This window comes from Chlorocebus sabaeus, chromosome 1 (assembly GCF_047675955.1).
Source record: "Chlorocebus sabaeus isolate Y175 chromosome 1, mChlSab1.0.hap1, whole genome shotgun sequence".
Lineage (NCBI taxonomy): Eukaryota > Metazoa > Chordata > Mammalia > Primates > Cercopithecidae > Chlorocebus > Chlorocebus sabaeus.
This window is the reverse complement of record NC_132904.1, coordinates 126,052,302-126,080,124: the sequence shown is the minus strand read 5'-3', so window position 1 is coordinate 126,080,124 and position 27,823 is coordinate 126,052,302. Positions and strand designations below refer to the sequence as shown.

The 27,823-nt window shown below is 47.4% G+C and overlaps 1 protein-coding gene across 1 annotated transcript; it reads right to left on the bottom strand.

Annotated features, from left to right (window-relative positions):
• Positions 1–30: 30 nt before the first annotated feature.
• LOC119626499 (uncharacterized) lies at positions 31–27,823 on the bottom strand. Its single transcript, XM_038004982.2, has 8 exons — positions 27,764–27,823; positions 25,752–25,856; positions 24,611–24,762; positions 10,971–11,072; positions 6,370–6,393; positions 3,483–3,560; positions 3,322–3,325; positions 31–2,787 (listed from the first exon to the last, which is right to left on the bottom strand). Exons 1-8 carry the CDS (start codon positions 27,821–27,823, stop codon positions 2,560–2,562), a joined length of 753 nt encoding a protein of 250 aa, XP_037860910.2. The 3' UTR covers positions 31–2,559.

Sequence of the window (27,823 nt, the reverse complement as noted above, 5' to 3'; positions counted from 1 at the left end):
GGGCCCCATTCCTAGAGTTTCTGATCTCATGGTTGGGATGGCCTAAGAATCTGCATTTCTAACAAGTTCCCAGTGACTGACATGGAGGCTGCTGGTTTGGGAACTGCACTGTGGATGCCTGTGCTAGAGGAAACTTCCAGCTGGGAGATCACAGTTGTGATGCGATGCCTTTGGGCTTGTCATTCTTGAGAAAGAATATCCCCTTCCTCTCTGAGCTACCCCATCATCCTCTTACACGCTGCCTGCCCCCTTTTAGTTTAGCTGGGGCACCAGATTCTCTTAGGCTCGCAGGAATTCTAAACCTGCATCTAAGTACCATCGTCCCAATGACCTCAGCACCTGTCTCCACCCCCACCCACACCAAATCTCATCCGCATCTCACAATTCCTTTGGCCGGAGCAACTTACAACTGTCCCAGTGAACCCTTTTATCCACAGTACCATTCCCGCCAAGCATCTGAAATCACCTGAGAGCTGCCAAAAGCCCCTACTGCGCTCCATAGCTCATCATCTCTCCCGTGGCTCAGAGGAACTCTGGCTCGGTCTTCCACCTGGTCTGGCGCAGAGGGAACTTACTTAGTCCTTGATCACAAATGGGTGACAAGAAATGGACATCAAGAAATGACATTCTAGCAAAAGAAGGAAAATACCCAAATGTGCATTTTGGTTTTTTTCACCACCTGTGCCCCCTTTGTCCTCACATTCAGATATCTGGCACCATGGGCAGAGAGGATGCTGTAGCGGCACTAGGCGAGGCCATGGGATTCCAGCCCCACTGTTCCCCTTAGCTGCTCTCTACACGATGATGGCTGACACAGAGTTGGTCACTCCTTCCTGTCTGCCTACTCTTTTCAGCGAGTGGGAGGCTGGGCTTACCTAAGCATAAACAGGCACACACACAGGCATGTTGTTGACGACTAGCAAAACCAGATTGTTTCCCTGCTGTGCACCAGTTTTGTGGAGGCTGATGTATGTTTCCACATCTCTTCATGGCCTTCCATTTCTCGCTCTCCCCCAAATAAGGCCAAGTGTGTCCCCCTAATGGCCTAGGCCAGGCCAGCTGTGCCATCCCTGCTGCCTGCATCATTACCAGGCACAGCTTTTGCCCTGGAGTTCAGCTGGCAGCAGAGCTGCTGATGTACAAAGCAGAATGGAATCCAGCTTGGCTCTCCCGGCTGTGTGGGCTCGGCGAGGCTCTCAGAATGCATACTTGTTTGTGTCTGGAAATTCAACAGCTGCAGCCCAGGGACTCAGAAAACAGATCCGCAGAGGAAGACCACACTATTATCTGCCCCAGCCAACCACGACCACTCCGTTAACCCAGAGAAGGAAAGAAGACTGTATGTCCTCTGCTGAAAGACTGTATTTTCCAGCTAGTGCTCCTAATGGAAACTGGTATTCCCTTCTAATGGGAGGCCCTGACTCGGCAGGTAATTTGGTGATTAATCTGAATCCTCCAGGCACCTGCCAGAAATACTTCGAAGGTGGTACAGTAGCATGAAGTTAATTTCCAACCTTTCATTTTTAAGATAAGTGAATCTTTGTCTGGGGTTTATTCTCTGCCCTTTATTCCTCTGTTGCTGACCAGAGGGTTTTGTGAATTTACAAAAGTATGCAATGTTACCATTCCCAGCCCACTGTAGTGGACCAGCCCCTCTACCAGGAACATATTCCAGGGGTGGTGGGACCCATCTCGCTAGATCTGCATCTTGTTCTCTGATTATATCCACCTGGTTCTATATCCTTTGTGCTTGAACTTTTTAACCAAGTGACCCTCTTCATGAGGACTCTTCCTCTTTTCAGGTGTCCAAACATGTCACCCTTCCTGCTTTCCTCTGGAGTGCACTTCGGAGTTTTTTCAAACCACCCCTCCCTCCCCACACCACCCAAAACACAAAACGACAAATGACAAGAACAATTGAAAAGTTCTTAAGGGATATTGGCTTTTGCTTTGTCTTGATCTTTTCCACTTGTGGTCCAGGGCAGATAAAGAGGGAGGCCTTGTCAGCCCTGCACTGTGGAGTCTGCAGTGGTGAGCAGCTGCGTGTACTGGGCTTTCCCGCATGCTGCAGACTCCCCTGCCCAGGTGCCCCTGGTCCCGGGAGGGGAGGCCCGTGAACCCCGCAGCAATCTCGACTCCGTGTGCTCTGCCCCAGATCACCAGGTCCCTCCAGGAACCTGCAGCATTTCCTTTGCTGTTTGGGAATTCAAAATGGTTTCTCAAAAAGTGTGAACAGGAAGGCAGAATTTACCAAAGAGGACTAGATGTAGCATGACCCTTGGATTCCCAGATTTCTGCTGCCACAGACTCATCACTTCTTTTTGCCCCTATGATGAGTTGAAGATACATTTCGGAATACATGGTCCCAAAAAACAGGAGACAGGGTGAACATCATGAGGACACTGACGACGTCTTCTGTAAGCCTAGGTTACTGGCCCTGAGACATGTCCTCTGCCCTCCTCCACTCCCACTCTGCCCTGTGCAATATGGGAGGGAATTCCCCAGGGGAAGACAGGCTCGTCCCTGCCCAGAATTTCCCATCCGTAGCTGCACCGTGGGTTAGACACCCAGCTTCCCCAGGCCCCACGGGTGCACCATCAGTAGGTACTGGAGCAGGAAGCAGAGGAAGGGAAGGATGCGGCCGCATTCAGTCCTGGAGAACAGCAGGCCCGGGTTGCTCCTCTTTGGTGGCCGGGGCTGAAGGACAGTCTGTCTTATGGGGAAAACTCTCCTCCCGCATAGCATGTTTCTCTGGGGGCCTCTGCTGAGCTCACCGTCTTGGGAGAGCTGCATGTGGAATGTGGGAAAGAAGTCACCCATCTAAGCCGATGTCTTCACTGGCTCAATGTCGGTGATCACCAATGCAACAATACTGTGGTTGTATCAACCGTATGTATGACAACGTCCTCAACAATACAGGATAACACAACGCGCAACAGTAAAAGCTGGAGTGTCCCTCGAACGGAGTGGGTGGGCCGTGACTCCCACACTTTCCCTGCCCCTCGCCAGCCCCTCCTAAGCCCCTGTGTGCTCTCCAGGTCAACACTGCAGAATGACCTGGCCAGACATAGCCAATAGGTGTGGTCCTAAACAGCTGGTACCACACCTCCCTGCCTCGTTCTTCTTCAGGTGGGGAGCTTCTCTAACCTTCCACTTTGGAAAGAGCAGGCCTTGCTTAAAACTGAGTGCCGGCCAGCCCACATCCCCCGAAATAGATCAAGGGACTCATCACAGCCACTGCTCAAGTATTGGGAAGAGATATGACACCAGTGCACAAGTGCATTCTGAACCGTAATGACAAGCAGGGAGCGAGAAAGCCACCTGTCTCTTTAGAACATACTTTCCCTCAGGCCTAGGGCTCAGTGGAAAGAGACAGGAAGGTTCCGGCTGTCCTTCCAGCCCCCAGAGCTGCCCAGCCCAGCCTGGCAGATGCGAATCGCCCCAGGAAAGGAGAGAGGAAAGAAACCTTCCCCAGACCTCACCGTTCCTCATTCCAAACATCTTGTAAGTCCCAGGGGCCCTGAAATAGCTTGTCCGTAGCCAAACACAACTTCCTGTTTCTAAGAAAGGGAAGAAAAAAAAATAGTTGAAAGCGTTTTTGGACACTGGAGATTTCAAGTTTCTGTAAACGAGAATGAATCAGACACATGTGGAATGAATTTCTCCGGAAGTAAGAAAAGATGCTGTGAGTTCCTCTTGCTGGACCAGAAAATAGGAAAAGGGTAGCTAGGAGGGGAGGTGCCTCAGAGGCTGTAAGGAGAGAGGCCGTGTGGACACGGGATGGAAGAGAGGGTCCCACTGGTGACAAGGCTCAACGAGGTTGCCCTGAGGCCACATCCTGAAGCTGCTCATTACTCAGAACTGCTCCACCTCTGAAGTCCTACATCAAATCTCCTCCTCCCCAACCACAATCTCCCATCTGCCCAGATCTTTCCCATAAGTGCATCCTTCCCCATGCCCTGACCACCCCCACACATGTCCTTCCCCCATCCGTCTTTCCTGCTCCTCTGTCTCCAGCTCTTTCCCTGAGCTGCTTGGACTCCACGTTCAGCACCTCCACCTCAATCTTGCCAGTGTTCTCAGTGCCCTTGCCCCACTGACTCTGTGATGCTCAGCAGGCAGAGCCTCACACGGCACCCATTCCCCTCTCCACACCTCTCATGTCATCCTGCTAGCAAGCAGATCCACACCCCAGGGGAATCCCAGCCCTGAGCACACTGGTGCCACCCTAAAGTTACAGTGCTTGATGGAAACTGTCCAGCAACCCAAGCAGACTCCCCTCTTAGCTTTACCGCTGGTCATCCACAGAACTATTCTGTGCTTCCCATGCTCCTCCAGGTCATCACTCTGCTACGCTTCACTGTGAGTAAACAAATTCACCTCCACTGCTAAGTGGCGCCCCGTACCGTATCTCCTATCATGGAAGGGAGAGGGGACACTAGCTCACCGTTAACAGGCCACGTATAGACATGAATCTAGAGGAATATCATAACTCTCCCTTATTTTGGATTCAACAGGCATGTTCCAATCTCTGCCAAATCCATAGGGGAATGAAGACTCAGAAGATAACTCCTCCCCCTGATTAAATTAATCCTCCAGCTCTCTGAAGGGCACAGTACATCATCAGGTTTAAACACCTAGGTCTAAAAAAAAAAAAAAAAAGCCAAGCGCAGTGACTCATGCCTGGAATCTCAGCATTTGGGGAGGCTGAGGCAGGCAAATCACTTAAGGCCAAGAGTTCGAGACCAGCCTAGACAACATGGTGAGACCTCGTTTCTACAAAAAATATAAAAAACTTAGCCAGGGCTGTTCCAGCTACCCAGGAGGCTGAGGTAGGAGGATCACCTGAGCCTGGGGAGGCTGAGGCTGCAGTGAGCCGTGATCCTACCACTGCACTTCAGTCTGGGCGACAGAGCCAGACCCCTTCTCAAAAGTAAATAAATAAATAAATACGTGCCCAGGCTCCCTCGTGGCCTGGCTTCTCTACCTCATCCTCCTTGTTGGCCCCTCAGTTTCCACCACTGCTCGGAGTCCTGCGCATGGCCCTGACATGGTCTGTCACTCCCTCAGTTCTTTCTAGCTCCACTGTTAGATGGAGATGGCTCTTCAGATCCCAAAGGTGGGTGAGGGGAAGCGGGGAGAGCCCTCACAGGGACAGGACCAAGGACAGCATACCTAAGAGAGTAGGCTTTGCGCAGTGCTAACTGTGGCCTCCTGCTAGCCTGTCTCTGGTGTGTAAGGATGTGAAAAAATGTCTCCCTCTTCTCCATCTGGAGTTACATTACCAAAAGCCTAGCCTACAAATGTGCCAGATCTCAGGAAGCAGGACAGGGTGAGGAAAAAAAAAAAAAACCCACAAGAAAATGAAATCATCATTTTAAAAACCCTGTTCATTTCTTATCACCAATCCTGAAATCTTGCTTGTAGCTACAGATGCGCCTTAATTTGTGCGGAGTTACATCCCTGATAAACCCATCGTACGTCGAAAATATCATGAGACTAAAATGCGTTTAATATCCCAATAAATCCATTGTAAAGTCAAAAATGTGTAAGTTGAATCATCCTAAGCCCAGACGCTCCTCCACTTACAATCAGGTTACATTGGGATAAACCCATCAAACAGTCAAACAATTGATTGTAAGCTGAACCATCATAAATTGAGAACCATCTGTATATCCATCCTTTTTAAAATCTATCCTTTCTCCTTCTGTTTCTGTTACATGATGAGGTATTTTCCCACTGTCAAAACTAATCCCTTCTCAATACTGCAGCCCTCCACCCTCTCAAGGCACTCAGCCCCTCCACAATCCCTCCCTTCCCAAAGACTCAGCCCCTCCCTGTCTGCTGACAGCTCCCCATCAGTGTTCGCAGGTGCTGCGTCTTCTCACTCCCGCATTTCACAGCCATGTCTCTCTGCTCTCCCCTCGCTCCCTGAGTTCCTGCTGCTCTTCCAAAGCACACAGCTTCTCTCTGCAAACATCACATATACTCTTTCCTCTTCCGGAAAGGTTCCTTTTCCTCTTTCTTCTCTCCCCACTTTAACACACTCCTACTTATTCTTCAGGTCACAGATTAAAGGTCATGCCCTCAAAGAAACCCTCAGGTTAGGTTAAACACCCTCATGTTGCTGTGCACTTAGCTTTTTTTTTTTGTTTTTTGACAGAGTCTGGTTTTGTTGCCCAGGCTGGAGTGCAGTGGCACGATCTCAGCTCACTGCAACCTCCGCCTCCTGGGTTGAAGTGATCCTCCTGCCTCAGCCTCCTGAGTAGCTGGGATTACAAGCTCCTACCACCATACCCGGCTAATTTTTGTATTTTTAGTAGAGATGAGGTTTCACCATGTGGGCCAGGCTGGTCTCGAACTCCTGACCTCAAGTGATCCTCCCGCCTCGGCCTCCCAAAGTCCTGGGATTATAGGCATGAGCCAGCATGCCCTGCCTGCACTTCACTTTTCAAATACTCAGCACCCTGGGCTCCTTCTGTCTTTGCTGCTGGACCATACACTGTGAGTCCCAGGCCACATCTCATCTTCATTTGCACCACACGTGTCTAGCTGAGAGCCCGCCATAAGGCAGGAAGAGAAAAAAAATGATCGTGTTCCCTTTCCCCTTTAAAAAATGTTTCCACTTCCCCATATTTCTCTCTGATACCTCCGTGCACCTTCCACAGTCATATTTGAGAGAACCGCTCCCTTCTTCATGCCCTAACAAGTCAGCTCCCCACACCACTGCCTATGGGACTGTGTTGCCAAGGTCATCGATGACCTTGTGCTAAGTCTGACAGACCTGCCTCAATCCTGTGCCTGCATCCCGGCCTCCTCTGCATGCCCTCTCCCTCTGCTTATCCCTAAGTTGTTGAGTTCCTCTGGGTTCTGTTCACTCTTCCTGGCTGATCCCATCCACCCCCATGGTTCCCATTTTTTCCTATCTGCTGATTACTCCCAAATTTAAATCCAGAGACTGTGTGTCGGGGCCCCCATGCCCACCTCATGTTTGGAGGTTCTCTGGAAGGGCTCCTGGGACTCAGCACATAGCTGGGCTCATGGTGAGGCTTTATCCTTTTGCTGTGGTGAGGACACATGGCTGGATCATAAGGGGTCAAGGCACAGGCAGGGTCTAGAGGAACCCATGCGAGACTTCCTTATGCTCTTTCTGTCCCACCAGGGTCCCACAGAGCCCACTGTCCCTCCACAAAAATGCAGCAACACACGTGTGACATTTCTGTGTGGGGAAGCCCGGTAGAGACTTAGTGCCCAAAGGTCTTAACTGGGGGCTGGTCACACTGGCACTCTCTGCCTAGCAAATTTCTAGACTCTCAGATGGAAAGTAGGTGTTTGGCATAAATTGTGTTGTCTGCACAGACAGTCTAGCCATGGGGAATCACCTTATCAGTTAACGGTTAAGTAGGGATGCTCTGAGAGCCAAGTTCCCAGACTCCAGCCAAGGGCCAACCTTGCAGACAGGTGTTTCTATGAACAGCAGTGTCAGGCCGGCTGTGATAACTCCTTTCTGCACAGGCTGAGTATGTTTCCAACTGCCCACCTGACTCAATTTGCTCAAAGTCAAACTCACTCTCTTCCTCCCAGCTGTTACACCTATAACCTATCTTCTTTTTTTTTTTTTTTTTTTTTTTAGAGACAGAGTCTTTGCTCTGTCACCTAGGCTGAAGTGTGGTGGTGCAATCATACCTCACTGCAACTCCTAGGCTCAAGTGATGCTCCTGCCTCAGCCTTCCAAAGTGCTAGGATTTCAGGCATGAGCCACTGTGCCTGGCCCGGACCTATCTTCTGTTTCCCCCTCTTCTCCACCCCTCCTATCCACTGGCACTCAAATGCAAACTCCTCTCTCCATCTCCATTGCTGCTGTTTTTATGGGGGCTCTCCATCCCCTCACCCAGCATGGCTTCAACGGCCCTCTCCCATTTCACTTCACATTCCCTCTAATCCCATCCTCACATTACTCAGTGATCTTTTAAACATGAAAATTGGGACCAGGCGTGGTGGCTCACGCCTGTAATCCCAGCACTTTGGGAGGCCGAGGCAGGCAGATTACCTGAGGTCGGGAGTTCGAGACCAGACTGGCCAACATGGTAAAACCCCGTCTCTACTAAAAATACAAAAATTAGCCAGGAATGGTGGTGCACGCCTGTAATCACAGCTACTTGGGAGGCTGAGGCAGGAGAATTGCGTGAGCCAGGGAGGCGGAGGTTGCAATGAGCTGGGATCATGCCGCTGCACTCCAGCCTGGCTGACAGAGTGAGGCTCTGTCTCAAAAAAAAAAGAAAAGAAAATTGGATCATTTCACTTCTCCATCGAAAACGCTTTGAAACCCTTTAATGGTTTCCAAATGCACTAAGAATTTTTTTAAAAAATCCAAACCTCTTAACAAGTCCCACAAGTTCCTCTGTGGACTGCCACCTACTAGCTCCCAGTCATTTTACGCCACTCTATCCCTCTGGTGACACTTTCTTTTGTCACTTGCTCACCAAGCCCTTTCTCACTTAGCAGATTCCCACATGCCAGTCCCAAGCCTACAATGCTCTCTCCCCCGCATCCCCCGGCTTTCCCAACTCGTCCTTAGGGTCTCAAGTTGACGGTCTCAGACTAAGAAAGTCCTCTCCTATCTCCTCCAATCTAAATGAGGTCCCTTCAACTCTCATAATTAACAATTCTATGTATCTCATGTCGACTGTTCTGTTTGTTTGTTTGTTTTGAGATAGAGTTTTGTTCTTGTTGCCCAGGCTAGAGTGCAATGATGCAGCCTTGGCTCACTGCAACCTGTGTCTCCCGGGTTCAAGTGATTCTCCTGCCTCAGCCTCCCGTGTAGCTGGGATTACAGGCACGTGCCAGCACCCCTGGCTGATTTTTGTATTTTTAGTAGGGACAGGGTTTCGCCATGTTGGCCAAGCTGGTCTCAAACTCCTGACCTCAGGTGATGCGCCCGCCTCATCCTCCCAGAGTGTTAGGATTACTACTGTTCATTTAATGCTTCCCCCTGCACCCCACTAGACTGCTAGCTCCATGAGGGCAAAGACTCTTTGTTCACTGCTGGATATTTGGAGCCAACCTAGTGTTGGCCATGTGGTAATGCATTGTCTCTGTTAGCTTGGGCTGCTGTAACAAAATGCCACCGACTGCATGGCCTAAACAACAGAAAAGTATTTTCACAGTTCTGGGGGCTGAAAGTTTCAGCTTAGGGAGTCTGTATGGCTGAGTTCTGGTGAGCGCTCTCTTCCTGGACTGCAGATGGCCACCTTCTCACTGTGTGCTCACACGGCCTTTCCTCCATGCATGTGTGTGGACAAGAGATAGGGAGCTCTCTGTAGTTTCTTCTTAGAAGGGCACTAATCCCATCCCAAGGGCCCCACCCTCAGGACCTCATTAAACCTAATTATCTCCCAAAGGCCCCAGCTGCAAATACTGTCACATTGGGAGTCAGGGCTTCAACATATGAATTTTGGGGAGACACAAATCAGTCCATAGCTAATGATCTCAGTGTTCCAAGAAAAAATGAGTGAATCACTGACAGAGAAGGTTTCTAAAATGTATGTCTAACCTTGTCACTTCTTTCCTCAAGGGTTTTCAATAATTCCCCTGCCTATAGAAGAAGTTCTAAAGTCCTCAGCTCAGCATCTGGGCCTGTGATAACCCAGCCCCGGGATACCCTGGGGTTACTCAGCAATGCCCCTGGAAAGTATGGTTTTCTCTTTCAGGAGCGTGCCCAGAGTTCACACCTGTTCAATAGCCCCTGCCTCCCAGGGGTCTGCTCTGCTGTCTGCAGCACTGGCGCCGCTGAACCTCATCCACAGCTCCCTCGAAGCATGCTCTCTGCAGCCTGAGTAGTACATCCAAGCATCAGAGTGAACAGATGCAGAAAACTGCCAGAAACATGTGCTCCCAGAGCTGAGAAGCTGCTGAAAAGAAACCTCGTTCTGACAAAGGGCAGAGCCACACACACACGGAGCTAGACCTGAGTCTCTAGAGAGAAGAGGCTGCTCTGAGATGAGCCCAGAACCTATCCCTCAGCACTGAGCATCACCACTTATGAAGCCCCTTGCCCACCCTTGAGAATGTCCCCCATCTGCTGGGCAGAGCAGCACAAGACCTGGTGTGAACCGGCACAGCCTTGGCCTATCTCTGTGAGTGTCCTTCCCAAGTTCTGGGAGTGATTAATGGGTCAGCACGGCCCATAGTGGACTCTGTAAATGTGCATTCCTTTCCCCTCTCCCTGTTGCCCGGCTTGTAAACCTATGCCTTGGCCTCCACATCAAGCATGTGCTTTTGGGTCAGAGGCTTCCAGTCCTGGCCCTCCTCTCCAGCACACTTTCTCCTGCTCCCTGGACAACTGGCATTGCCCTGATTAGGTTGTGCACTATCCCAGTGGCTCACTATGGATATATTGGTCCATAATTCCCAAAAGCCTCACTCTGTCTGGTGATGAAAATAAAATCTGGGGGGGAATTTGCTAGAACTTCAGCCTCCCACCATATTGCAAATTGAGAGCTGACTTTGATGCCATATGTGTGCTAAAGGGTCAGCACATATTAGAAGAGCAGCAGGCAGAGAGTTAGATGGACTGATTTTGAGTTTTGTCTTTGCCATTCACCAATTCAGTGACCTTGGGCAAATCAGTTCCTCTGAGCCTCAGTTTCTTCATCTAGAAGATGTCCTACCAACCTCAAAAATGTATGCAAAAATCAAGTGAAAGAATGCTATGTGGTGGTGGTTTGCAAATTACAACACACTACATGAATGTAGGAAATTCAATACCTTATATCCTTAGGAGAATAGGGGCATCACTTGCTGGAATATCATTTTGCTTACCACCAGATCCCCGGGTTGGAAGAGAGTCTAGGCAGAGAAAGATAAAGAAAAGCATAAAATTACCTAATTTAGTGAACACCAAAATTGGTAGCATAAATTCTGTGTATGCTGGCAAGTTGGAGGGAATTAAGGGGAACAAAAAAGCAGACCTGGATGTGTTTGGCTCAGTGGTGTGGAACTTCAAATCCAGTGCCAGGCTTGGCAGAGATGTGAAGTGTAGACCACACTCCTCTCTCCTCTGAGTCCTGAGCCTTTGGGAAATAAACACAAGATGTGCAGATCAAAATGTCAGCTTTATTTTTTATAATAGCAAAAGATTGGAAACAACCTGATGCCCATCTGTACGGGACTGGTTAGATAAATTACGGAAATTCACTCAACAAAAAAAATACTATGCAGCCATGGCCGGGCGCAGTGGCTCACGCCTGTAATCCCAGCACTTTGGGAGGCCAAGGTGAGTGGATCATCTGAGGTCAGGAGTTCAAGACCAGCCAGGCCAACATGGTGAAACTCCAACTCTACTAAAACTACAAAAAAAATTAGCTGGGCATGGTGGCGTGCACCTGTAATCCCAGCTACTGGGAAGGCTGAGGCAGGAGAATCTCTTGATTTTCCTGAACCCGGAGAACGGAGGTTGCAGTGAGCCAAGATTGCGCCATTGCACTTCAACCTGGGCAACAAGAGCAAAACTCCATCTCAAAAAAAGAAAAAAAATTACTATGCAGCCATTTTTAAAAGTGCAAAACAGCAAGGTGTTGAACCATAGCTATGGTATGCTACCAACTGTGGAAGAAATATGTGAGTGAAGTACATATTTGTCTGAATGTGTATAAAACACGCCCAGAAGAAGAGATGCTTAAACACAGGTGCCTCTGCTGAGGAGAACTAGGAAGCTAGGGAAAAACAAAGGGGAGACCATTCACTCTCTGCCTCTTTGCACCTTTTGAATTTTGAACTGTGTGACCATAAGACTGTGTTACTGTGTGCATGCATGTGCCTGTGCATGTGTGCGTGAATCCACTTTATTGAACTCCATAAACATCTTGGACTTAAAACCAGTGGGCTCCCTGCTTCCTGATACTCAGGTATCCACTGGAAGCTCAGACTGTGTGACCTGCTCGTGGGGAAGTTAAATCCAGACAGCAAGATGAAGGGCCAGAGTAACAGAACGCGTGCTGCCAGCCCCTGCAAAAGAGAACCAAGGGGCCGTGACAGCAGCATCCTTCTCCCACTCCTTACAGTGGAAGAGAGGAACTGGCAGTTTCTCCAACTGGACCTCCTTGCCCTGCTGCGGCAGTGTAAGGAGAGGGAGGATGAGGACCCTCCAGAACAGTACAGGAAATGTTAGCATCAGGTGGACAAGGGAAAGATGGGGCAGGTGTGGAACAGTGCGGCTGGGGAGGGGGATGCTGAGGAGGAAACTGACAAGAGACTGCGAGGGGGCGCTGATGGATAATGAGAAGGAAGAGAGGTGTCAGGGCCTCGAGGATCATACACTTTCATGACCAGGAAATGGGTGCAACCTAAATATTGTGTTCATTAGTGAGACTGGAGAGCGAAAGGATGCAACCTTTGATCTTGCACAATGAGTGAGGATGCGGACATGATGGGGCCGTGACAGACTTTCACCAGGGCATAATTCAGCCCGATTCTAAGGAGGTCCCTCCCTTTCCTGATCCCTCACTGTCCTCTGCCCATTCCCAGCCCCCACATTTAGCAAAACCACTCCGCTTGGCGTTCCAATGTTCTGTTTTACATTTGGCTTTGTTCAGCAGCAGCCTCTGTTTAGCCAGTTTCTGCTTGGGAGCCAAAGCGCCAAGAAACTACACAAGAAGAGCAGAGCCTGGACAGGATCAGAAAATGCCAGAGATTTTGCCACCAAGCCTGCTCCGCCGAGACTGCCAGGAGAGTTTTGCAAATGGAATCAATCTGAACGTAACTGATGAGAAACATCTGAATGGAGGAAGCCAGGACAAACAGAAATCACTAAGTTTCCCACTGCAGTGGGCTAGAGTGGCTTCCCCAAGGCTTCTACTTGTGTGCATTTACCTTTCTATCACAAAGAGGACTGGTGCTGCTTCTTGGAAACCTATCCAGTTCACAATGACGGACCCTGACCTCACGAACTCCGCTTTCCCGCCAGTCCCCAAGCCCTTCCACGCCCCAGTCTGCAGGTGGTTCTTTGGCTTTGTTGCTGTGGTTGACACATTTTGATAGCAGACGGATCAGAGGTAGATTCTGGTCACAGTATGGTGTCTCCTTCTCCCCGGAATTTGAACACGTCAGGAAGCCTAACCCACCGCCCAGGTGTCTCCTTACCACCCCCAATTAAAAGCCCAAGATACCTCCCAAATGTAGTCAAGGAATTTGGGGTGTGCTCCTGCAGTTTCCTCAGGGACACATCCCTGAGGCCAAGCAAGTGGTGGCATCATTCATTGTAACATGTCTCAGATGATGTTATAATAATGGAGTGTGCTTGGCTGCCTAGAGCTGAGAAGGAAAAGAGTTCAATCCTAAAACCGGGACAGTGGTTATCTAGCACATTTCGAGGGAAAGAACACTCCAATTCTGACTTACACGTGCTTTTGGATCCTAGACCACTTTGTCTTCAGAGTGGAAAATCAGAATACTCTCACGAGATACTAACTTTAGGCCAGGTGCAGTGGCTCATGCACTTTGGGAGGCCGAGGTGGGAGGATGGCTTGAGCCCAGGAATTCGAGACCAGCCTGGGCAACATGGCAAAACCACATCTCCGCAAAAATTCAAAAACTTAGCTAGATGTGGTGGCATGCACCTGTAGGCCCAGCTACTCGAGAGGCTGAGGCAAGAGGATTGCTTGAGCCCAGGAGGTGGAGGCTGCAGTGAGCCAGGATTGTGCCACTGCACAATCCTGGGTGAAAGAGTAAGACCCTGTCTCAAAAATTATAAAAAAGAGAGATATCAACCGATAGATAAATACTGATTCAGCAGTGTCCAGCTTCCTTCCCCTGCCTGCATATCCACCACACAGCCTTCTCAATGTTAACACAGAGCAGCTGGCCAGCTGCAATCACCTGAGCAGACAGTGGCATTCAACACATGGACATGGTGCTTTATCAGCCAGACACTCGACGTTTAGCTGGCACAAATCTGGATAAATGCCAAACCGAGATCTGGCATCTGCAAAGCTTTGGCCCAGGCCTGGGACTGAAGGTGACTGATGGTTCTGTGATTGGACAGTTAGGAACCCCTGAGTTTAGGAACACGAGTGACGCGTCCAGAAACAATTAAACCATTGGTCAGGGAGTTGCCCTGCTTCTTGCGTTCTTTGAAGAATAACTTAGCTATGTGTAACTCTAAGCATAAACATTATGCTGACCTTGATCCAGGAATTTAAACAGTGTCATGTAGTGTAAACACTACAAATACCTTCTTGCTGAAATGGTCTGTTTTCAGGATGGGTTAGGGTTTCTTCCCTACAAAAGTACTTTGGGGCATTGGATTTTAAATTCACAGTCAGATCCGCATTTTTCTCGCGTTTACATTGCGTGGCCTTCAAGCGTTCTCACCAGCTTCTAAGGTTGAGGGAGCCCTCTACTGATGGCATGGCTGTAATTTCATAGCACATAGCAAGGAAAACTGGGTGAAGTCTAAAGAACTCCTGGATCTGAGAACTGTAACCGGTCTCGAAACCTAGAGCCGACAGAGCTCTGTTTCTAGAGCCTATGAAAAACCAGGCTCTAGAAACATCCTTGATTTCCTCAAACTATCCACATTATTTCAGGTTTTATACTTTCAGGCAATAGAAGAAAAAAAGGTCTGAAAGGAAAGTCGTGTTCTATGCATTCAAAGCTTACATATTTTTGTGTGCGCATGCACACGCATGCCCTTGTACACATGCGCACGCACATGCACACATACACGTACGCATGTACTTCTGTTTTTACAAATATACATACACCTACACCTACACATACATATACATACTTTGCAATTGCAGCATCATGGCCCACTACAGGAAGGCTTTGCTCTGTGTGTGCGTGTCCTGGAGGAAAGGCGTGGGAGGTACATAGTATACATAGAATTCCAGAATCGTGGGACTGGATGGAACATCCACCCTTTGTGGCATGTTCAGAGGACAACTCTGATGAGGCCACAGCTTGAGAAAGGAATTCTCCCCAGCGACTGTGGCCTTGATGCTGGAGGTTAACAGCTTAACACCAGGATGTGGTGCCCAATTCTGAACTCAGGAAATTAATGACGATAAGGGTGGGCTGCCTGCCAAGGCCCGTGGTGTGAATCCCAAGAGAAGCACCTTCTATTTTGAGACCTCCTCCAACCACGGTGAGCTGTCCTCTGCTCCGATGCACGTCCCACCTCTCTGTCTATGTGCTGCTTTCTTCAACTCTGTTATTCCTAAACTTTCCTGGGTTTCCAACCCATGGACAGTGAGAGTAACTTATTCCCTCGCCCATTGATTCATCAAAAAGAATAATCATGTGGTATTAGGAATCAAATACCTGACACAGATGTCAATAGGATATCAATGGCGTAACTCTTCCCTTGCCAAGAACATCAAAGGGAAGAGAGGGGAAATGGCAAACAGAGGATCAAACTAAGACTGGACAAAAGGGGATAAAAGCACAATAAGGTTCTTTTCCTTGAGAGGGCTCCCCTGGAAAGGAAAAATAAAAGCACAGTCTTGTACCACATAATATGGCCGACGCTGCCAAACAACCACACACACCAAAGGCACCACCCCTGGAAAATCAAAAGACCAAAAGACGCCACTCCTCTGCTCAAAAACCTTCAGTGACTCCCATTGCCCATAGAAAATCTACAGTCTTAAGAGGGCATTCAAGATTCTTTGCTTTTCCTGCCACAGTTCCTACCCACCCCAACACGTGTAGCTCACTCTCAGGTTAGGCCGTAGACCGCTGTCACCTCATGGCTTTCCTGTCTTTCTTCTCTGTTTGTCTGGGGCCTACTCCCCATCCTTCAAGAGTTAGCTCAGATGTTACATTCTGTATGAAGTCTTCTCCAGCTCTTCCAGAAAGAATTTATTTCTCTCCCTTCTGTGTACCCAGAGGATTTTGTTTATGCCCTCCCCCGCCACCATTATAACGCTTATGGACAGCCTGCATAGTTGGGCCTCCTCCACAGTTTATACATTGAGGTCAAGCCCACATCTTACTCATGTTTGCATCTCTCTTGAGCTCCCACCGCCACCATGTCACTCCATGCCTACCCCCGATCCTTCTCATTCCCCATCCTCATTCCTCCTGCCAGGGGCCTACCATAGCATCTCCCATACAATCAATTCTTAACACTGTACATTGCTTGTTCCGTGAAACTAAATTAACATCTAAGATTAGAGGAAAATATAGTTCATTCTAAAGACAGAAAGAAGGCAAGTGAGATATTGTGTCAGATCCTAAGTAATACAAAGTCTCCAGCCTGGGCAACATAGGGAGATCCCATCTCTACAAAATAAAAACATTTTTTTAAAACCTAGCCAGGTGTGATGGTGAGCACCTGTGGTTCCAGCTACTCAGGAGGCTGAGGTAGGAGGATTGCTTGAGCCCCAGGAGATTGAGGTTGCAGTGAGCTGTGATGGTGCCACTGTGCTCCAGCCTAGGTAACAGTGGGAGACCCTGTCTTAAAAACAAAAAAACAGAAAAGATCGAGTGAGGTGGCTCACACCTGTAACCCCAGCACTTTGGGAGGCCGAGGCAGGTAGATCACGAGGTCAGGAGTTCGAGACCAGCCTGGCCAACATAGTGAAACCCCGTCTCTACTAAAAATACAAAGAAATTAGCCAGGCATGGTGGCAGGCACCTGTAATCCCAGCTACTTGGGAGGCTGAGGCAGGAGAATCACGTGAACGCGGGAGGCAGAGGTTGCAGTGAGCGGAAATCGCACAGCTGCGCTCCAGCCCAAGCAACAGAGAGAGACTCCATCTCAAGAGAAAAAAAAAAAAAGAAGAAAAAAGAACTCTCATTTGTCAGTTCCTTGGCTCACATGGCTCATCTAAAAGCTTCTCAAGGCTGGGTAAGGTAGCTCATGCCTCTAATCCCAGCACTTTGGGAAGCTGGGGTGGATGGATCACCTGAGGTCAGAAGTTCATGACCAGCCTGACCAACATGGTGAAACCCCATCTCTACTAAAAATACAAAAATTAGCCAGGCGTGGTGGCACACCTGTAGTCCCAGCTACTGGGGAGGCTGAGGCAGGAGAATCACTTGAACCCAGGAGGCAAAATTTACAGTGAGCCGAGATTGTGCCACTCCACTCCAGCCTGGGCAACAGAGCGAGACTCCATCTCAGAAAAATAAATAAATAAAATAAAAGCTTCTCAAAGTTTTGAATCCCTCCAGTTTCAGGGCTCTGCCTTCTACATGTGACCATGGCACACTGAGACCAACCTTCAACTTTTGAGCAACTGTGAACTAAAGACTTCCCCGTCCTCAAGATACTTTACTGTCATCTGCTAGAAATTTGTCATAAAAACTATCCAAATATGCTATGAGCAGGAGATGAGTGACACCTCCTGGGGTCGTACAATGAACAGCCCTAAGTGGCCTTAACGATAGTAAGTTGAACACAACCAATTGGTGTTTGTCTTTCAAGATGGGCGTCACAGTGGTGCATGGACCTTGGAGTGTGAGAAATCTGAGTTCACATCTTGGATAACCATCCTAACCATTAGCTTCCAGGCCTCTAAAATGTAGCTCATCAAAAAACCTCTTCACAGAGTTACTTTTAGGATTACATGAGATTTTAAATATCGAGTGCTTAAGGACTCACAACAAATGTTCAGTCAGTGAAAGCCACTAGTATTACAGTAACGCTTCTAAAATTCAATACATTTCTGAAAGCTATCTTTTGAAATTACCGTCAAACCCTTTTATAAGCCACATGCAAAAATCATGAGTTTTGTGTGTGTACATGTGTTTCTTGCTTTTTTTAAGACAGAGTGTCACTCTGTCACCTAGGCTGGAGTACAGTGGCGCCATCTCGGCTCACTGCAAAATCAGCCTCCCAGGTTCCAGAGATTCTCCCATCTCAGCCTTCAGAGTGGCTGGGATTACAGGCGCGTGCCACCACATCTGGCTAATTTTGTATTTTTAGTAGAGATGGGGTTTCACCATGTTGGTCAGGCTGGTCTCGAACTCCTGACCTCAAGTGATCTGCCCGCCTCACCCTCCCAAAGTGCTGGGGTTACAGGTGTGAGCCGCTGCACCTGGCCTGTTTCTTGCTTTTGCTAAAATGATATTATTGTATCTGAATCTCAATTTTATTAATCAGATATAGCTAAAATGATATTTAGATGTCTATAAAAGTCAAATTTGTTGTTTTTTTTTTTAAAAAAAAAAAAGGTTTGCAGCCACTGACTATATGTTCCAGTTACTTAGAGAATTCCAAAGGCATTGCTCAAAACCAAAATTTTGTATAAAAAGCATTTACATCTTATACAAATATCCCAGGTATGCCAGGCATGGTGGCTCATGCCTGTAATCCCAACACTTTGGGTGGCCAAGTCGGGTGGATTGCTTGAGCCCAGGAGTTCAAGACCAGCCCGGGCAACACAGCAAAACCTGGTCTCTGCAAAAAACACAAAAAAATAGCCAGGCATGGTGGCAAATGCCTGTAGTCCCAGCTACATGGCAGGCTTAGGTGGGAGGATCTCTTGAGCATGGGAGGTCAAGGCTGCAGTGAGCTGAGATCACACCACTGTACTCCAGCCTGGGTGACAGAGTAAGACTCTGTTTAAAAGAAAATTTAAAAATCCCAGGCATTCTCCACAATATCTAGCAGAAAGTTGGACACAGTTGTTCCTTCCTTAATACAAATTATCAACTACTTATTGAGGTATGATAATTGTAAAAATCAGGTCTTCTAAGTCCGTAGCATAGAATCCCAAGAAACCTAAAGTTTTGGAAGTAACCCAACCTGTAAGATCAGTTAAACTGACATTTTGGATGGCTCCAGGGGATGTCAGGAGATTAATATTCTCTGGATTCCCTTCTAGACCTGAGAAGTTTAATTACTACTTCACAGTCAGTTTTCCAGTGCTTAGTCAGAGAATGTCCTTGAAAGGTCACTTGTTTCACTAATAAATACTGCCAACTCTGCTTTTTCAAGAGTGGATTATGATTAGTTCAATCAGCAAGCACTTTCCAACTCCTCTCATGTGTAGAACGTAACACTTGACACTGTAGGAGTTACCAAGCGCATAGCACATGCATGACCCCTGATTTCATGGGGCTTCCAATCTAGAGGAGACTAGAATCTAGAATTCTGATCTAAAATCTTTCAGTTGTAGTCAGTATACACAACAATAAAGTATGGATTATGATACAATTACTTGTTGACTGAGTAGTAGAAATAATGCATGCTATAGAAAGACACCTGTGGATGAGGGTCGTTATGGAGGCCCTAGAATCAAACTCAGCCCTAATAGACAGAAAGGCTTTCACTAGGCAGAGAGAATGGGAGCGAGTCTAGGGGAAGAGACCATTACAATAATGACAAACGGTACAAGGGGCATTGGAAAACGGAAAGTAGGCCAATCCACTTACATAGAAGTTGAAGTAGGGGTATAGTGGTTACAAGATCAAAAAGACAGTCTGGAGGCTGGGCGTGGTGGCTCTCGTCTGTCACCCCAACACTTTGGGAGGTCAAGGTGGGTGGATGCCTTGAGCCTAAGAGTTTGAGAACACCCTGGGCAACATGGTGAAACCCCATCTCTACAAAAAAATACAAAAGTAGCTGGGTGTGATGGCGTGCACCTGTAGTCCCAGCTACTTGAAAGGGTGAGGTGGGAGGATCACCTGAGCCTGGGGAGGTGGAGGCTGCCTTAAGCCATGATTGCACCATTGCACTCCAGCCTGAGCAACAGAGCAAGACCCTGTCTCAAAAAAAAAGAAAAAGAAAGGTAGTTTGGAACTACAGTGTGACAAATCTGAATAGCAGAAGCAGGAATTCATATTTTATCTTGTATAGAATAGGAAGTGACACTCTCACATGGCACGTTGTAGGAAGCTGGGCAAAGATATAGAAATGCTGAACAACTGATTGTTTTATGTTTGTTTGTTTGTCTGTTTTTAATCGAGTCTTGCTCTGTTGCCCTGGCTGGAGTGCAGTGGTCCGATCATAGCTCACTGCAGCTTCAACTAACCAGGCTCAAGTGATCCTAAGGCCTCAGCCTCCAGCGTAGCTGGAACTGCAGGTGCATGCCACCACGCCCACCTAATTTTTTTCCTTTTTGTAGAGGTGGAGTTTTACCATGTTGCATAGGCTGGTCTCAAAGTCCTGGGCTCAAGCAATCCACCTGCCTTGGCCTCCCAAAATGCTGGGAGCACAGGCATGAGCCACCCAGCCTGGCTGAAATGCTGAACTTTTAATGGCCCTTCTTGGTTCATGGCCAAGAACAAAAAAAAAAAAAGAAAAGAAAAAAGAAAAAAAAAATCAACCAGCTCTTCTGACATCAGCTCTGTAGTCAAAAGTATTCACAGGAGAATGAATCTAAATCTTCTGGCTTTTAAAAAAAAAAAAAAAAAAAAAAAAAAAAAAAGACTACAACTTGGGGATTAGCTGTCCCCTTCAGTCTTCCATGTTCACTCTGGCCTGTCTGACCCAGAGTCATCAGCAATGAGCAGCTGAAGCAGGAAAAGCAGCAGAAACTCAGAGCTGCTGGTGGCTGGAAAGAAATTGTTCCTGGCAATGAAATCTGCTCCATCTATGCCTGGGATCAAGCAGTGGGATTAGGTGGTTTGCTGGGCCCCACAGCATGGTCTCTGGTGCTGTCAGCAGCCTTTAATCAAAACATGACTGTAGCACGCAGTGGTGGCTGGTTTATGTTCTAGATATTAAATGCAGGCTTACGCATCCCTCTATTTATACATGCACCCAGACCTGCTGGATAACTGCCATTCCATTCAAGGGAGGTGAAATAAAACCCTCCTGTGTAGCACACTGAGACATACACCACACATTCCTGGAAGCAGCAGGCAAGAAAGGGTTTGACCTCCAACCACAAAAAGGAATCCCATAGGGGAAACCGCACAGTGGCCTAACAGACCACAGAGACAAATCTATTCCAGAGTGTGGAAAGCTGGTCTTGGTGAAGTAGTAGGAGGGACTTTGAACAAGTCACACCAAGTTAGAAGCACAGGAAGGCAACACAAAGGGCACAGGGGGCACCACCTGTCTGCATTTGCATCAGCTTCATTGTCAAACTTCAGTCTTGTCAAAATCCTGCCCTTGGGAGACCACCTAGGTCTAACTTCATTCCCTGACTCATCGAGCTCATCTGCCAACAGTCCTTCCCCAGAAACTGATGGTTTCAACCCAAGTAGAAAAGCAGACTGCAGAGGCCAACAAGGTGGGTTGTGTGGGAAGTTGCTAAACTGAGTTTGACAGCCCCTACCAAGACAACTGGATGGCAGCTTATGCTGACAACATTCACTGCTACAGAGACCTTTCGTTCCAAACCACCCACCTCCTGTTGCTTTCTGGTTCCCTACCTGTGAGCATCCATAGACAGACCATATTTTATTTTCTTGGTCACCTCTTTCCTAATGCTTTCCCAGATTACTGGAACTGAATGCTTTCTTCCTTTCTTTCTTGTTTTTTTTTTTTTTTTTTTTGAGACAGGGTCTCACTCTATTTCTCAAGCTGGAGTGCAGCAGCGCCATCTTGGCTCACTGCAACCTTGACCTCCCATGCTCAAGGAATCCTCCCACCTCAGCCTCCTGAACAGCGGAGATTGCAGGTGTGTGACACCATGGCCAGCTAATTTTTGTATTTTTTGTGCCAATCAGAAAATCCTTGAATCCACCTATGACCTGTAAGCCCCACCCCACTTCAAGTTGTCCTGCTTTTCCAGATCAAATCAATGTATACCTCACATGTATTGATTGATATCTCATGTCTCCCTAAAATGTATAAAACCAAACTGTGCCCAACCACCCTGGGCACATGTTCTCAGGACCTCTTGAAACTGTGTCTCAGGGCCCGGTCACTCATAGTTGGCTCAGAATAAATCTCTTCAAATGTTTTACAGAGTTTGGCTTTTTTCATAGAAAATGCAATATGCCCTCAACAAAAACTTGTTGAGTGAACGAATGTACAAATCGATGAGTACATAAAGCAATAGTGAATGAGTGAATGGATAGTTAGATTGTCAGTATTGCCCAGATTTAAAGAAAAGGAAAGTCACTCCAGATGTTGATCAAGTTGAACCTCTTGCCTTTACTTCGGTTAGTCATTATTTAGTCTTATTTTACAGAGGAGCCAACCAAGGCCAATGTGGACGAACACCTTGAAAAGGCCACAGTGCTCATCTCCTAATGTAGAGCTCTTTATTCTATACCATTCTGCACGATACTGATATCTGGTTTGGTTGGTTTCAGTATCTGGTACACATATCATGGGATTACGTTCAAGAAGACCAGGAAAAATACCCTACTTTGTTTTATCCTCTTCTTATTAACCCCTTCTTAATTTCTTGTCTTTATAGAGAGCAGAGATGAACGTATACTTATGATAGGAATATGCCCTACTCTGTTGTTGTTTGTTGTTGTTGTTTCTGCTGTTGTTGTTGCTGTTGCTGTTGAGGTGGAGTCTCGCTCTGTCGCCCAGGCTGGAGTGCCGTGAGTGGCTGGATCCCGGTTCACTGCAACCTTTGCCTCCTGGGTTCAAGCAATTCTCCTGCCTCAGCCTCCCAAGTAGCTGGGATTACAGGCGCCTGCCACCAGCCCGGTTAATTTTCGTAGTTTTAGTAGAGACGGGGTTTCATCATGTTGGCCAGGCTGGTCTCAAACTCCTGACCTCAAGTGATCGCCCGCCTCAGCCTCCCAAAGTGCGGGGAGTTTGGCGCGTGAGCCATTGTGCCAAATCAGAAGATGCCCCACTCTATAAACAAGGCAGACATGGTCTAAACAAGTCCAAAATGCAAAAGTCTTTCAACATCAAACATAATTCCCAGATTTGAGTCCATGGACGTGGCAAGGAGCAAACCTTTATCAAAAGAAATTGCCAAATCGTGGGAATGTGAGAAACGAATCCATCACAGGTGCCTCGTCAGTTCAGCTGGCAGGGCCAGGAAAGTAGCTGCCTGCAAGTGTACCTGTCTCCTCTGGCCAAACCACCGCCAAGATTTCCATGGCAAGTAGCTCCCTGGACTTGATTCAGGGCCTACAAATGGAAATTCTCAGGGCAAGCCTAGCCTTCTTGCCGCTGGCAAAGTGCCACAGAAACGTTGCCACCCCCTCCTCTCCTGGGCTCCATCAGAGACATGGGCATCAAATGGAAACAGCGGAGCTTCTAAGGACAGAACGGACTCAGGCTTGGTAGTGGCCACAGGCCTCAAGCAATGCAATCGCCACCACTAAACATGCCCGTTCTGATGCTGCAGGAAGAGCGAAGCCTGGGCTCCAGGGAAATTCCTGGCAAATGTTCTCACAGTTTGATTTGTGAGAACAGCAGTTCCTGATAAACGCTTCAGAAAGAAGATAGTAGCTATTAACACCTCTTGGATCGAACCCTGCAAGTCCTTTGACAGTTTTTCAGCATGTTAGACAAAGGTGTGTAGAAAGTCAGAAAGATTTACTGGATGGTGGGGGTGAGAGAGCAGCCTGGAGGCAGGAAATAGTTCTCGCCCACCCTTTGGAAGAGGTCAAAAGCTAAACGGTTTTCTGCCTTTACTTCCCTAACTGTAAAACAGGAGTGACCCAGGGTTTGGATTGTTGTGCTTGTATGTAAAATGCCTAATCTACACTCTGTGAGTGTAGGCCAGATGTCCTCAAGCCCCATCAGCCTGGGGTGGTGACCCTAACAGAAGAGTCCCAGGGCTCAGCCCCCATCAGTAAAAGCCTTCCTCATACCCTGCCTTTCTGGTTCCAGGAGCCCCTGGCCACCCCACGGTCGCTCTGGAAGGTTGCTGGAGCCTGTCTCCAAGGGTCCCCAGGACACTGCCCTTCGCACGGCTGCACCCATTGGTGCCCTCCTCTAAGCCCCACAAACACTGGTGTTCTCCAGTGCGCTGCCCCAGCACACTGCTCCAGCGCCCACCTCACTGAAAGTAGGGAATCTGCTCCTCCTAGTTTGTATTACATTCTTAGGCTGTGGCGCCCAGCAGGACCAACTGAGATGCTCATATTATAGACCCTTGAGTGAAGCATCTGGCCAGTTTATGTAGTTCATGAAAACTGAAGAATGGTAAGGTTCATAAACTTGGGGAAGGAGAGCTTCATTTCTCATGAAAGGTTGTGGTCTGCAGGGTGACCATTCGAACAGGCCGGGAAGCACAGCCTCCATCCAGAAGCCAGAAACAGGCACTGTGCTGGGCATGGTGGCTCACACCTGTAATCCCAGCACTTTGGGAGGCCAAGGTGGGCAAATCACTTGAGGTCAAGAGTTTGAGATCAGCCTGGCCAACATGATGAAACCCAGTTTCTACTAAAAATACAAAAAATTGGCTGGGCGTGGTGGTGGGCACCTGTAATCCCTGCTACTTGGGAGGCTGAAGTGGAAGAATTGCTGGAACCTGGGAGACAGAGGTTGCAGTGAGCCGAGACGGTGCCACTGCACTGCAGCCTGGGAGACAGAGCAAGACTCCGTCTCAAAAAAGAAACAGGAACTTCAAGGGTCAGAAATACAAAACACGGATTTATGCTGAATGGGGTGGCCACATACACATATTCAATAAGCTATAGGAATATTCATGAAAGGAGAAACATGCACATGCACAACTGAGCTTCATGCCTCTCCACAGGACCCATGTTCAAAAAATGGTGGCATTACCATGATCCACTGATGGAGTATTCAGCCTTCTGATCAAAAGGTGAAGCAGAGGACACGAAGACCCTCACTGTACATCCTCCATAGACCGGCCGGAACCGCTCTGTGGTTGCTGGTCTCTCATCAGTAAGGAAGGTTGGGCAGTTGTATTGAAACTGCAAAAGGGAGGGTCAGAAGTCAGTGGTTGGTGGAAATCAGCAGTGTTCTTCTGAAAGGGCGGGTTTCTGTTTAGCCCTTAGGGAAGAAAGCCTAATGGTGGTTAGCGAGGGATGGGATACAATGAGGCATTTCTGAGCTTCCATTCCATCATGGTCAGGAACTTAGCTTCCAAGGTCTCTCTGGGGTCCCCTTGGCCAAGAGGGGGTCCGTTCAGTCAGTTGGGGAGCTTGTATTTTCATTTTTACTTCTCATTCTTTAAGGATCCCTGAAAGGTTGGGGTAAAAGACCATTTGAAAGGCATTTCGCCATGCATGTTGCAGATACCTCTGACAGCATTAACTTCACTGAAGCATGACTTTGTGAATGACTCTGTGGTCTAAGAAGAATGTGTGTTCAGAGTGCCAAGCTAAGGAATCCAGGAGCAGCCAACCAGGAGATCCACTCCTAATCTATGAAGACATCTCAACCTTTGGCCCATCACTTGGAACACAGGTAATACAGGGGATCAAGTCCCTTTTGGGGGATTAAATGGAGGTTGGTAGGTGAAGGTTGCTAGGTGGAGGATGCTATATGAAAATGCTATATAAACTGCATGCTTTTTTACCAATAGTAGCGGTTCTCCTGTCCCACCCACTGCGACTAAGCCATCCCTGTATGTAAGTTCCCCCAAATAAACCCTGTGTCTCATTCGCTGTCACTAGGTCTTTTCTTTGGTCTCTTGAACATGGTGCCATCTCTGTTGGAGTCAATAGGGGTCTAGTATGACACTATGTTACTGCAGTGAAGTTCAAACTTTCCCATGATGGTTCAAGTTTAAGTCTGTTGAAATGAATTCATAATACACAGATTGGCCAAGTGCGGTGGCTCATGCCTGTAATACCAGCACTTTGGGAAGCCAAGGGGGGTGGATCACCTGAGGTCGGGAATTCAAGACCAGCCTGATAGATATGGCAAAACCCCACCTCTACAAAAAATAAAAAATTACCCGGGCTTGGTGGCGGGTGCCTGTAATCCCAGCTACTCGGGAGGCTGAGGTGGGAGAATCGCTTGATCCCGGGAGGCAGAGGTTGCAGTGAGAGTGGAGATCGCGCTATTGCACTCCAATCTGGGTGACACAGCAAGACTCCATCTAAAAATAAATAAACACACAGATTAACAGAGGAAAAAAAGGCATACAACATTTTTTGTTATTTTGCTTTGCTTCTGTAAGGCATACAATTTTAGTAACATGCATAAACACAGGGGGATTGCAGGAGAATGGTTACACAATAACCCAGTGAGGTACAGATGCTTCTGCACCCTTCTTCATAGGTGGAGGGAGATACAGAGTGCAGGCCATACGTCTGAGGGGTAGTAAACAATGGTTAGGGAGAACGAATGGACCCCAGAGACAGAGATTAACTTGTAAATGATTCTTTTTGGAATTCAAATGAGCCACAGAGGCAGACATTATCTTGTGAAAAAGTCAACCAGGTGTGGTTGCATTCCTCAGTCTTTTTTTCTGCCATAGATGAGATTTCAGTGAGGGGATGGAAGGCAATTGTGTTTTCTTTGGATGGTCCAGTTCTTTTTCTTTTTCCTTTTTTAATATATGTAGAAATGCGGTCTTACTATGTTGCCCAGGTTAGTGTCAAACACCTGACCTCAAGTGATCCTCCCACCTCAGCCTCCCAAAGGGCTGGGATTTCAGGCGTGAGCCACTGCACCTGGCCAAGGGTCCAATCTTAAAGTAGATAAGAGAATATCAGAGCATAACATCTTTCAGTATCTGCTTACTTTCAAGGACCTCTAATTTAAAATAATCAGCATGCAAGAGCACCACGTTTGGAGGCAAAATTTCCTAGGCTCTTCATTACACTCTAATGTGTCCTTATATAGATGATAAGGACATTTTTTAAACATAATCACTATACTTTCATCATACTTAACAAAAATAATAATCCCTTAATGTTTTCTAATACCAATCCATACACAGATTGCCTTGATTTTCTCAAATTGTCTTTTTATTGTTGATTTTTTCAAACTGGGATGCAAAAAAGGGTGTCATGTTGCATTCGTTATCTCTTCTCAGTCTATTTGATCCCAAAAATCCACCGTCCCTTTTTTTCTAATGCCATCTTGGTTGGAGAATAATGCATAATTACTGGAGAAAAACTGGGTCATCTTTCCAGTGGAATGTCCCACCTTTTTGATTTAGCTGACTGTATTCTTGTCATTTAAGTCATTCTTCTGTCCTTAATATTTCCTGCAAAGTAGTAGCAAATTCTAAAGATGGTACAATCAGGTTCAATTGTTTAGGCAAGAAAGTATAAATGATGCTTCCTGTTGCATTACACCATGAGGCACATAGTGTTTGAGCTGCCGTACTCGTAGGGAGGCTAAAATTGATCCTAGGTTGATCACAGGGTGTAGGTGAAGTCAGCCTGGCCCTTCCATTATAATGTTCCCCACCAATACTCCAGCCAATAGTTTTAGCCTCACTAATGAATGTTGCCTTGTTTCCTAGATCAAGTCTTTCTTTTTTTTGAGACAGGTTTGACTCTGTTGCCCAGGCTGAAGTGCCATGGCAAAATCTTGGTCCACTGCAACCTCCACCTCTCAGGCTCAAACCATCCTCCTATCTCAGCCTCCCTAGTAAGGACTTCAGGCATGTGCAACCATACCCCACTAATGTTCATATTTTGTGTAGAGATGAGGTTTTGCCATGTTGCTCAGGCTGGTCTTAAACTCCTGACCTCAAGCGATCCTCCCTTCTCGGCCTCCCAAAGTGCTAGGATTACAGGCATGAGCTACTGCATCCAGCCCTAGATCAATTATTTCATTGGAGGTAATTTTTTAAAAATCTACAATTTCTCCCGCATTGATAAGTTGGAATTACACATAGGCAGGAACTACTTTTATCAACTACTTAGTTATCCTAAAATATAGTTGGCATAGGAAATGTAAAATAAATGCTTTCTCATTACGTATTCATTTTTCAGAATAATAAACTATTACCCTAACCTCCAAAGACAAGCCATCGGGTTGCTTGAGTTTATTATCATTTTTAGGCATCAT